Source organism: Sitophilus oryzae, unplaced genomic scaffold (assembly GCF_002938485.1).
Source record: "Sitophilus oryzae breed Bouriz unplaced genomic scaffold, Soryzae_2.0 scaffold_857_pilon_pilon, whole genome shotgun sequence".
Classification (NCBI taxonomy): Eukaryota; Metazoa; Arthropoda; class Insecta; order Coleoptera; family Curculionidae; genus Sitophilus; species Sitophilus oryzae.
In genome coordinates, this window is record NW_022147480.1 from 3,242,765 (window position 1) to 3,256,082 (window position 13,318).

At 33.2% G+C, this 13,318-nt stretch overlaps 1 protein-coding gene across 1 annotated transcript in view; it reads left to right on the plus strand.

Annotated features, from left to right (window-relative positions):
• LOC115889992 (laminin subunit alpha) overlaps nt 1-13,318 on the plus strand; it is a 126,615-nt gene that overhangs the window by 98,062 nt on the left and 15,235 nt on the right. The window contains exons 39-47 of the mRNA XM_030910100.1: nt 394-582; nt 1,880-2,065; nt 3,769-3,894; nt 3,954-4,200; nt 6,314-6,488; nt 7,012-7,253; nt 10,098-10,231; nt 10,985-11,269; nt 12,379-12,589. Of these exons, the coding sequence (XP_030765960.1) occupies nt 394-582; nt 1,880-2,065; nt 3,769-3,894; nt 3,954-4,200; nt 6,314-6,488; nt 7,012-7,253; nt 10,098-10,231; nt 10,985-11,269; nt 12,379-12,589 (1,795 nt within the window). The remainder of the gene's footprint in view (nt 1-393; nt 583-1,879; nt 2,066-3,768; nt 3,895-3,953; nt 4,201-6,313; nt 6,489-7,011; nt 7,254-10,097; nt 10,232-10,984; nt 11,270-12,378; nt 12,590-13,318) is intronic.

Consider the following 13,318-nt stretch of genomic DNA (forward strand, 5'->3'; position numbering starts at 1 on the left):
TAACACAGTAATTTATAATCATGTCTTCTTTAAAATTAATGAGACTACTATGTTTGTTTGAAACATACAGGGTGAGTTGTTAGATATACATAATCCTTTTCGCTCCGCTGCTTTAAACGGAACCCCCCCTATTTTATGTCATACCTAGGTACCGGAAAATATATTGTATAACAAATTTCTGAAACTCCCAAACAGTGAACTAAAATATACAGCAATATAAGTAAGCTTTCTGGAAACACTGATTTATTCGGTATTACAGTTTTATTATTACAGCTAGGGGACTTCCAAATAATACGAACACGTTATAATAAGTAATTTGTGTGTATTAAAATTACTGAAATATTTTATTGCCTTTATTATAAATAATTTATAATATCTATATATTGTTTACAGAAAAGATCGATTAAAGGGAAAACTGGATAACATAGATAACCAGATAAGCCAGTCAAAGATTAACTTGGATGATTCCGAAGGTCTCTTAGTGAACGCTTCAGAGTTAATAGATACTTCAATTGGAAAATTGAAACAGCTTCAAGATTTGCCTGACGAACTAGACAGCAGAAATAAGGAATTCTCTTCCAGGTAATTTTTGAAATGTCTTTGCCATTTATTCACCTAGGGTGTTAGTAAGACGATAATGCCTGAGGGGCATTATGATTGTCTTTGGCCTGACAATTAGGATACAATTGATATGAAATTGAACGATAATGCCCGGGGGATGACAAGCTATATATCGTTAGTGTCTTTAGCCTGAGGGATATTTGTTACATGATGGGCATTGTATATAACGCCAGAGCGTAAGCTATTATTTATTCACCAATGGCATTAGTAAAACGATAATGCCGAGAGGTGGGTATTATTTCATACTAACGCATTTATTTCATTATAAATACGTTAGTTATATTTTTTTTTCATTATTTGTTCAAGAAGAACGATAATGCTCAGACAGATATATCCTTAATGTCTTCGACCCTATTGATATTTGTTACATAATGGGCATTATCGTAACTCCAGTTTATTTATATATCCAGGACGTGATGAGGGATGAGGGATACAAGAAATATGCGTAGTGCCTTTGGCCTGAGGGATGTTTGGGTACACAATGCCCAAATATTTGTTACATTATGGGAATTATTGCGTACTAACTCCTGTTTATTTATATATCCAGGACGTTTAGGTTAGGTTAGGCAATAATAAATATCTCAGGTGCTTTAGACCAGAATGGTGTTTGTCACGATGGGCATTATTTTATAATAACGCCCATTTATTGACTCAGTGATACGTGGGCATTATTGCATACTAAGGCCTGTTTATTTATTCAGGAAGAGTGTTAGTAGGACGATAATGCCCAGAGGATGATAAGGAACAACGCTAGTGCCTTTGGCCGGAAGGATATTTGTTACAAGATGGGCATTATTGTATACTAACGCCCGTGGTCAACATTTAGTTTTTTACTTCATTATTATTTCAGTATTTTTGGGAATATTTTTTAATATAAAATGTATTGCATAATAATAATCAGTGTGCAGATTGTCTTGTTAAGGCGTTGCTAAGTAACTTAACCTTTTTTGTTGGGACCAAAGGGTTTTATAGTCTGTCCAAGGAGTCAGGAAAGATTTTTGAAAGATGACTTACATAATATGACAGAAAATACAATTAACCTGTGCATTAAAATGATGACACACAACTGTCACTGTCATGGATCCTCTCGTCGTTGGACAGACTATAGATCATAATGCCCAAGAAGGTGACAAGATATATGAGCGTTTCAAATTCATTTTAAGTTTTTGCTATCCTACTAGAATTCTGCTGAAGTAACGATGGGGAAAAACTAAAATACTTGGAACACATATACTTATTTTTTTGTTGTTATATTTAGGCTAGATTCAGACAAGGAAGCTATAGATAATATTAAAAAACTCAAACCTCAAGTGCAGGATCATGCCAGCAATTTGTCGGAAAAAGTGGAAAAACTGGAACACATATTGTCCGACAGTCAGTTTGGATCGAAAGATGCGATTAGGGCAGCAAGAGCATACAGGGACATCGTTGATGCTGTTAAAAGGTAGATATTTATATTTTTTTTTCTTTTTATTCTTGGCTTTAGGTCGTTGGGGTTGCAAAGATGTTACTGGATTTGTTCATTATTTTATTTTTTTCAAGTCTCTTTAAGTACATAAAAAACTGTACATAAAAAATTTATAAGTTTATATAAAAATTATTATTTTAAACTACCTGGCATTGTCATTCTTGGTATATTATTTGTTAAGTATGCAAATTATTAGTAATTCTGACCAATATAAACCAGTTCAACTACAGAATTGTAAAATTTAACTACTAATATTTTTATATTTACCAGCAAACTTAGAAGACTTCTCGAGTAATATACAGGGTGTTTCAAAAACATGTGCTATCTCTCCTGGGGAGATTCCTCACGTAAAAATATGATTGATTTCTCATATCAACAAATATTCTGATTTGTTTCGTAGCTACAGAGTGTTAAATTCTTAATAATCTCCCGATTTATTATAATTTTCTTCCAAATACCTTTAGTGATTCGAATGAAATTTTGAGAGCAAAGATTACTATAAGTGCTACATATTTTAATGCTAAAAAAGTGTCGATAAATTCATCAGGGACGTGCATCTGGGTTATCACTGGAATATTTAAAAAAAAAGCATGTGCGCCACTGACTTTATTCTTTTGATATTAAAATTGTGTAGGCCGTTTAATGCCAATTAAAAGTTATCTCTTGATATTTTGTCGAATTCGGCGTCCTTGATGAGATGAACGCTATTTTATTAATCACAATTAATAATAAAATTAGAATAAAAATAAAATTAATAAATTATATATTTAATCTAATTTATATTATTAAATATTATTACTACTAGTCCAACCTACAGCAATTTCAAATAAAAAAAAATAATGGTATTGAAGATAAATACAAAAAACCTAATTTTAAAAAGGTTTAACATCCTGTAACTCTATTCATTTCCATACCCATGTTTATAGGAACTTTTTTTCATTTTTTTTTGAAGAGAAATCAATGAGTACTTATTTAAAACTTTTGCAAGTTAATGATATTAAAATTTTTTAAAGGTTGCTATTAGCTTGGACCGAGGCAAAAATAAATATAATCTTAAAAATATATATATAAAAATATTCCAGTGATAACCCATATGCACGTCCCTGGTGAATATGTCGACACATTTTTGGCTTTAAAATATGTCGCATTTATAGTAACTTTTACCCTCAAAATTTCATTCGAAACGCTAAAAGTACTTGGTAGAAAATTATAATAAATCGAAAAAATATTAAGATTTTAACACCCTGTAGCTACGAAACAAAGCAGAATCGGATCTATGTTGATATAGAAAATATATCTTATTTTTACGCGAGGAATCTTTCCACGAGAGATGGCACATGTTTTTTGAAACACCCTGTATGTATTTGAATTAAAGAATAAATAAATTAATTAAACTATATAGCTTGGTCTGATTCATAATATACAGGTTGTTAACTGGACAGTTACTTATAGGGGAACAAAATGGCAACACTGCTTATTGAGAACGCATGCACATAGGGTTTCCTGCCGACTCGTCCCGTCGCGTCTCGTCGTCTATCGACGAGCGGGCCGAGGTTGCCATATTTCAACCATAAAGTTCTTGCCGCGAGTAATAAACAAATTAACAACCTGTATGTTCTTTAGAGTTGATTTTGTCCATTCTTCTTTTTTTGACTAATATGTTCTTTTTTGTAATCTAGCGCCCATGATGCTGCTGAATCAGCCCAAAACGACACCGATCATGCCGTCTCCATTCTCAGCAATGTGCAGGAGAGGACTCTAGAATCGGACGGTATTTCCAGTACAGCCCTGGACGATGCACAAAAGTAAGTTTTCATTTTTTAATGCCCATATTAGATATTAGATACAGTACAAAGTATTTTAGGTTAAAGGAAAAGGCCAAAAACGATTTGGAACCGGTCTTGAGGAGGGCCATTTTGTTGTTCAACCCGGTCAAAGGCGTCCACGAAAACAACGACATGCTGCTGAAGGACGTGGAGCAAATCCTGAAGAACATTGAACACTTTTCGGAACCTCTGGACAAGAATTACAGGACGGCCACCAAGATGGCGGAAGAGGCCATAAGTCATACGACCAACGTCGACGAGAAAGTTAACGCTTCTTTTGCCAAGGTAAAAATAAAAATAAAATAAATGCCTTTATTGTCAAAAAATTTTACAATTTGTAGGCAAAGGTAAAGTAAACAAACAAAAGAGAATACAAAACAAGTATACAAATTACATTGTCAGTCTTTTTGTTTAAAATAAACAGTTCTAAATGTTTACAGTGTCAGAGAAAAAATAAGATTCAAAAATATTTACTATATTTATAGTAATATTAGACCAGTGTTTACAAGATCAAATTCGATCATCAAAATATAAGTCATTTACGGCGTAGAAAGCCTTGTCTAGTAAATAAGATTTCAATGCTTTGCGAAGAAAATGATGTTATGGATTTGATTTCAAATGGCAGGTGATTGTGCATTTTTTTCGAGTGGTATAATATTGAACTTTTAACTAACTCTGAGCGTGGGGTAGGTAGTTAAAGATCTTGCTCCGCGTTCCTGAGTTGATAAGTGTGAGATGGCCGTTCTTGAGAAGCTGATACATGCTTACGTATTAGGCAAACGGATTCAAATATAAATAAGGAAGCAAGAGTTAATATTTTTAATTTTTTAAAAAAGTCCTGGCAATGATTTCTGCTGTTTAGTCCCAGTTAATATCGAACAGCTCTCTTCTGGAGCTTGAAAATGCGGTCAAATTGAGTCGCACAACACGTACCCCAGAATGGAAGGGCATATTTGAGGTGCGACTCGAAAAGTGCATAATAAACAGTTCTAGCCACCGACAAGTTAAGCTCCTTAGAAGTAAACAGTAATAAAGATCTTAATAAAAGTTATCTCGCTGGCGCTATATCACGGGATCCCCTATACCGTGCTGGCAACTGTTATATTTGGGTCGGTATTTACATGTGTGGAAGTAAATCGCATCGGGATCTTATTAAGTCGGATTGAGAGAAATGCGACGGTGTGCTGTTGCGGCTTGCCACATTTCGCCGGTACGCCTTTCCCTATCAAGTAAAGTAAAATCACGATCGCAAACCGCTTATTTTTAAACGCCTTTTTTTTCGAAAAGATAACTAGATAAAATCATTAGATATTTGAAACGGAATTATAAGGATATCGTTGGGATGTCCATTTTTTATAACGATAAAACGTCAGGAATTGCGATAATTTATAAACTCAATTTTTAACACATAATACGCCATAACTTAGGAAGCACTATAGATATTGAAACTTTTTTTATTTTGAAGATTGGATCTTTTACAATATGTTTAAATAAGAAAAATTCGATAAAGTTGTTTTTCTTCATTCAAAAATTTTAAACAACCCATCCATTTACTTTTAGTGCATAGCAATTTTCAGCAATTGTGTAACTTTTTTATTTATAAAGATTTTCACATACTGTCTGCGAAGAAAATATAACAGAAATGTTAAGAAAGTTCCCGAAAAAACTACAATCAATTATTTTTAGTAGATTTTGAGATATCGATTTTTGAATTCAGAGTTCTAATAGCGCGACCACTGTCGAATACCAACTCAGTTCCACTTATTTTTACCAAAAATGCAAGTGTTTTTAACATGCACTTAAAATTTTTCAAGCTATAGGGAAAATTACAACGACTCGTTAATAAATAAACAAATTAAGTATCACGAGACGTAATTAAATCATGAAGCTGAACGCATCATGTACACTTTTCCCTAGAACTTGAAGTACCGACAGAGGTACCGATTGAGTCGACTGCGACAAATCTGCTATATCTCCTTCCACGTCTCTTAACAATGTGCACAGTTTCTCGGTTTATTTCATACGTTTGGCAACGTGTTTACTGTTCTATCTTTGTTCAGTACGTTATAAACGCATTTTACTCTTCTTACAGACGGAAATCTCGACCCAAGACTAACGTTTGCCTGTCCTTAGTAGACTTCTTAGTACGGGAAGGGTGAAAACCCCTACATAAATTTTAGTTTAAATATTTTCCAACACCACCGACGACAAATTTTCTTTTCGTAAAATGGTGCTTTTAGTATTTACTACATTTTTTGTGTCTTGTAAAAAAACGCCAAATCGCATAGTTTCTGGGAAACAAAAAATAACAAAGCAGACCTACAAAATATACAGGGAGTTTCAATATCGCGTGGACATAGAACAACTACGTATTTTTTGTATAACCCAATATTTTTAGCTTCCTGAAGAAAAAGAGAAGGCACAGGCTTTGCCCAAGGAGGTCGATGATATAAAACGTGACGTCATCCAGACGCAGAAGCAGATTGATGCGGCCAACGAAACCCTACCGTCAATTATCGAGAGTTTGGAGCAATTGCCGAATATACAGAAGAAACGAAATGAAACGTCGGAAGGTAAATTGAAAAAAAACCGTTTTCTAATATATTTTGTATAAGAAAAACACTTATGGACAACTAAAGTGTCCAAATTTTGTGACCAGTTACATTCATGTTACATTTTTTCAAGAATAGCACTGACGCATTATGTAATTTTTACATAAAAAAGTCTGAAAGAGCATCAGATTATTTGGGCTAAATTTAAAAAAAAATATAGTACATTTTTTGCAACCAAACCATTGGCGTAACTACAGGGGTGCCCGGGAGTACCTCCCCCCCCAGGTACTGCTGGGCACCCCCCAGAGAAATCCTGAATTATGACTCTTGGCTACGTATTAATTTTTATTTGCTTGTGATGTAGTAAAAATGACGTTTTCTAGTTTTGTTTAGTTAATATTGTTTTGTTGTGTTCAAAAAATGTATTAATTTTTTTTTTAGAAAATTTGCAGACAATAAATCTTGTATTTACGTGAGCAATCTCCCCACGAGAGATGGCACATGTTCTTTGAAACACCCTGTATATATCTTGATATTTTTTCAGGAATTAAAAACAGCATCAATAAGCTAAGTCAGCAGATCGAACTGGCTCGGGATATAGCTAATCAAATCAAAGTAGGCGTCAAATTCTATCCCAACACCACCCTGGAGCTGAGAAACCCGAGCAACATCGAAGATTTGACAACGTCGACGAAAATCAGCGGGTACTTCAAGACGGATAAACCAAACGGTTTGATTTTCTATCTTGGCAATCCCAACGGAACCAGCTTGAGAAAAACCAAAACGGTAAGAGATGATTCGAATCACAGCCAGTTAATAGCCAGCTTGCCGACTTACGAGCACCTACTGTTCAATTTGCGAAGTTTGAAACTTTCGTCATCATTTTCGGCGCCATATTGGTTTTCACGTATTTCGTGACTTGGTGCATGAGTTTGTTTATATCTCTGGTTGTAAACTAACAATAACAAATTTAATAACAAAATATTAAACAATGACAGGTTTCTTGTAGCCTACCCGCAGTATACAATGAATAAATACGTCCTCTAATATGTTCATGGACCTTGTAAGCAGGAATTCCACGGGACAATCGAATGTTGTGGACTTTTTTGCTGCTTTTTGTTCTTTACCTTTCACGATTCCTCTGGAACTTATTCTTTGCACAGTCGAATGAAATTAAATTCTTAAAGCCTACGATGCTTTCTATAAAACACCTGAATATTTTCGATTTAATTACAAAATATTAACTCGGTAGTTGTCCAATTACATCGTAAACAGCCGACACAGGTAAAAGGGGTTTTCCAGCATCCTTTTCGAGTTTCAAATACTCGATAACTTTTGATATGAGCCGTTGTTCTTTTTCACTAAAACGGGACGGCATTTTAAACACAAATTAAATCACAAATAACTAAATAAACACAGAAAATCCCACAAAAATTTACGGGAAACTATAGGAAATTTAACGACAACTTTGACAGTCGGCAATTCGTTTTGTTCGATATCGGCGGGAATACAAATACGATGTTTGCCTTTTTCTATTCGTGCACATTAGAAGGATGTACGATCCTCTATTTGTAATGAAGGTGATCCGTATGTAAAAAAGAAAAAAATACACGTACGATGTAAGAAATATAATGGTCTGAACGTTTTTGATGCAAAATTTCCATTTCATGTGATAGACATGGATAAGAGAGAGAATGACAATCTGTGAAGAAAGACTTCGCAAATTGAACAGTACCTAGAGATTTGCTTATCTTATGTTATACAGGGTGAGTCTTCAATAAGTGCAATTATTTTTGGGGGTAGTATATTTCGACCCCAGAAACACGTCTATGAGGTTTTTTTCGCAAAAAGATCTTGGAAATTTTTGAATTTTTTTAAATTTTAATTAAAAAACATAATATCTTCATAATATGGCAACATAGAGAGTAGATTAAATTTACAAGAAAGGAAACCCACATGGTACAAAGAATACAAGGTATGATCGATAGCGGCTCCAATTTCGTTCAGTTCGCGCATACCACCTGTGACGTCACTAGGAAAATAATGAATAAATAAAAAATAAAGAAAGTTGACAGGAGATCTGCATTTTTTGGGGTTATGGTTAAGAATTGTTTATTTTTAAGACTTTTTAGTTCGTTTAATTTAATAATTACTAAAACCAGCAGTTCCAAAAATATATTTAAAAATAATTATCTATTAACATGGATTTGGACGATAATAATAGGTAAGAATACTAAATTTATTTCTATATTCGGTATAAAATTGTTTATTAGGTTTTTAGTTTGCGATGTTTATGGTAAATAATTTTCATGTTCATTGCCTCTGAATTCACATGAGGACAGAGATGAGGATATCTATGGAAAAGTAACCACAAGAGGAATTGTTACATCATTTAAAAAATGTTGGGAAGTTGAAGTTTCCCATCGAAAAGTAGAAAATGCCAATGCAGATGAATGTATTGTAATTGTGATAGAAGTAATTCCAAGGGTGAAGTCTATTATAATTAGTGACCTGTGCTTCTTTTTATATGTAGATGTTTCAGGTTTTGAGAATAAATCGGTTGAACGAAACCCAAAATTTAGAGGAAGTATTTGCATACCCAGAATATGACCATCAAGGATTATATAGCTCAAATTTCCTTTAATGGTAGGCAATTATTCAATGCAAATTAACTTTTTAAGTGACTGAAATATTAAATAGTTTACAATATGGTATATCACTAAAAATATATTACTTTTAGGTACAATTAGTGCCCGATACATTTCAAAAAGTAGATATTATTTTATATTAAATGAGGTATTGTACCAACAATCAATTTATATTAATACCGGAGATTAAAAATAACAGAATAAATAGTTCTTTTTTTTATACTACAAAAATAAACTATAGAATACAACAGTATTTAAAAAAATAAATAAAAAGTTATGTCCCGGCCGAGATTCGAACTCCGGTCTCTCGCTTCCTAGCCCGACTCCTTACGCACTGCTCCACAGTAACTTGCTTAGCGATAATTCAATGACGGTATATAAACAAAAAAACAAGTTTATAACAATATCTTGACGATTTGAATTGGCGCGCGGAGAGTGCTGACCAATTGCACCTGTTATCACCTGTGACGTAGCGACCAACCTGCGCAATATCATACCTTGTATTCTTTGTACCATGGGAAACCCAGAAATGGTCCAGTGGTTTTTAAAATTTAAGCGAAAAATATTTTTTTGTAATTTTCAAAGTAAAATATCTTAGTTATTTTGGACGTATTTGAAAAACAGTAAAGAGAAAATATGTTTCATTTATCGAGATCTACCAGCCTTGCAAATAGTTGCGCTTATTTAAGACTCCTGTTTAACAAGTCGAGTTCTGAGCCCTACTGAAAATCCGTTTAAAAACGAAGAAGGTGCTCTTGCTGCTGGCACACGTACGAGAATAGGCGTAGTAAGTTACTCGCGGATACTCAAAAATAAGCGAAGACGACAAGCTGGTACTGAATAAGCTGTGATTCAAATCATTGACTAATAAAAAGAATGGTAGAACTTTTTTCGTTAAAGATTATAAGTACCTATAATCGAAATTAAAACATAAAATAAGTGATTATATTGAATTATGGAAATCTTTTATAATATTTTCCAGGATGATTATATGGCATTGATCGTTCAAAACGGATTTCCGGTGCTCAATCTGGACATAGGAAATGGCAGGGAACAGGTCATCCTGAATGACAAACGAGTCGACGATGGCGTATGGTATCAGTTTATAATAGAAAGGTCAGTGTAAACCACAATATAGAAACAATATAATCTGTGATATAGATAACGCAATAGATGTAAATATAAAATGCTTTTTTTTCGATCATACGGTATATTATTAATAATTTCAACTATTAGATATCACTAAAGAGCGAAAATACGAGATATATTTTTATAAATACACTTTTTAAACTCTTAAGCAGGCAGTATTTATAATATAGGAAATTCAAATAATTAGTTATCTGACATATGGAAATGAATTGTCTGAGTGTTTGACACTTAATGTCAAAGGAAGCTAGATAAAATCAAGAAAAATATACGTTTTAAAACTAAATCTTAAATAACATAAAAAAATGATTTATGATAAGTTTTTAAAAGCTCAATTCCATGACAGCTACTAGATTTGTTAAAATCAAAATTTATAGAATTTTACAGAGAATTTAATTATGTAATAAAAAATGGGGGCACCCATTTAAAATAAGAAAGTTGCTGTCTACTTCCGGTATTTCCGGAAGTGCTGCCATACTGAAAATATATTTAATCGATAGATCACGTTGTAAAACATTGATATGCAAAAAATCCTTGATCTAGATATTGTAGTTTTCTAGAAATTTCTAATGTACGCTCATCCTGCCTGGGTCACCCTGTATAAATCTTTTTATGTATCATTTTATATTATTTGAATTACAGTTGTAGTAGTTCTCTAGTTAAGTTTAGATTTAACATTTTTCTTTTCAATTTAATAACAATTTATATCTGTGATATTCACAGGGTGGGTCACAACGTGAAACTCTCCATCAGGGAGGAGTATGCCGATGGTCAAGACCACGTGATAACCCAGGAACAGTCCCTTCAAGGACCACTGACAATATTCAATTTGGACAAGGAAAAATCGAAATTGTTCGTGGGCGGATTCCCCGTCAATTATGACATGCAACATGACATCGACGTCAATTCGTTCGACGGTGAAATCGAAGACTTGGTGGTGGGAAATAATCCAGTGTCTTTGTGGAACTTTGTCGAGGGATACGAAAACAATCATGGAGCTGTCGAAAGGTAATGCCATAGTACAGGGTGAGCCAACGATAAAGTCTATTATCTCATCTGTTTCGAGGTTTACAAAAAAAATGTTAAATATAAAAGTTATAGGGAAGGTTGTTTTTTTAAACAGAATTAGACCTGTATTATATCTTTACCTCTTGAAAATTAGACTTTGCAGAAATAGTAGTAAACTTATAGCTATACCGTGCTGGCAACTGTTACTTTAAAATGCGAGGGTGTGCTGTTGCGGTTTCACTATCAAGTAAAGTAAAATCACGATCGCAAACCGCTTATTTTTCGAAAATATAACTAGTTAAAATTAGGCATGTTTCTGAGCATCTGAAATGGAATTATAAGGATATCTTTAAGGTGTCATTTTTTTTAAACGAGAAAACGACAGTAATCGCGATAATTTAAAAACTCAACTTTTTAACACATAACACGCCATAACTCAAGAACCACTTTAGATATTGAAACTTTTTTTACTTTGAAGATCGGATCTTTTACAATATGTTTACATAAGACAAATTCGATAAGGTTGTTTTTTTCCATTCTAAAATTGTAAACAATCCATTCATTTACTTTTAGAAGATATCAATTTTCAGCAATCGTGTAATTTTTTTATTGATAAAGATTTTCACATACTATCTACGAAGAAAATACAGCTGAAATATTAAGCAAGTTTTTGAAAAAAACTACAATCAATTATTTCTAATAGATTTCGCGATATCGATTTTTTGAATTCAAAGTTCTAATAGCGCGACCACTGTCGAACACCAACTCAATTCCACGTATTTTTACCAAAAATGCAAGTTTCTAGCTTGCACTTAAAAATTTTCAAGCTATAGGGAAAATTACGACTCGTTGATAAATAAACAAAGTATCACGAGACGTAATTAAATCGTGAAGCTGAACACATGCTGTACACCTTTCCCTAGAACTTTAAGTACTGACAGAGGTACTGATTGGGTCGACCGGTCAACTGCGACAAATCTGCTATATCCCCTTACACGTCTCTTAGCAAGACTAACCTTTGCCAGCCCTTAGTATGTATAAGTCTAAGACTTTTTTAACTCGACAAAATAACCCTACATGAAAATTTGAAATTAAAATTACTGTTTCAGAGATAAGTTGGTGGTACTTCAACCAAGTACTGGGTACAGATTTAACGGACAAGGTTACGTACTGATCGATGCCAGATCGTTCCAGTTGAGATTGAAATCAGCCATAACCCTCGCATTCAAAACTTTCGCTACCGAAGGTTTATTGTTCTTGGCCGGCAAAGAAAACACTTTCGTTGCTCTGGAGTTGCGCAATGGCAAAATATTGTACCAAGTAAGTTTTTAATCGTAGAGTGCCTAGTGCGAAATATTTTTTGGTAATCCAACATCACAAAATTATATCTATTACCTTTGTATATGAATATACCTCCTTCATTATTCTGTTTTTTCAAGTAAAAAATAATATTTGGTTTCTTAATCTGTTTATTCAACAAAAAGATAATATTTGACTCCTTTCTTAGTCTGTTTATTCAACAGAAAAATAATATTTTACTTCTTCCTTTGTCTGTTTATTCAACAGAAATATTTGACACCTTCCTTAGTCTGTTTATTCAACAGAAAAATAATATTTGACTTCTTCGTAAGTCTGTTCTCTCAACAGAAATATTAAATTCCTTCCTAGTCTGCTTATTCAAAAGAAAATAATATTTGACTCTTCCTTTGTCTGTTTATTCAACAGAAATATTTGACTACTTCCTTAGTGTGTTTATCCACCAGGAAGTAATATTTGACTCTTTCTTAGTCTGTCTTTTCAACAGAAATATTCAACTCATTCCTTAGTCTCTTTTTTGTCAAAAGAAAAATAATATTTGACTCATTTCTTTGTCTATTCAACGGAAAAATATTTGACTCCTTCGTTAGTCTGTTTATTCAACAGAAATATTTCACTCTCTTCTTAGTCTGTTTATTCATCGGAAATATTCAACTCCGTCTCTTTATTCAACAGAAATATAATATTTGTCTCCTTCGTTAGAATGTTTATTCAACACAAATTTTTGACTCC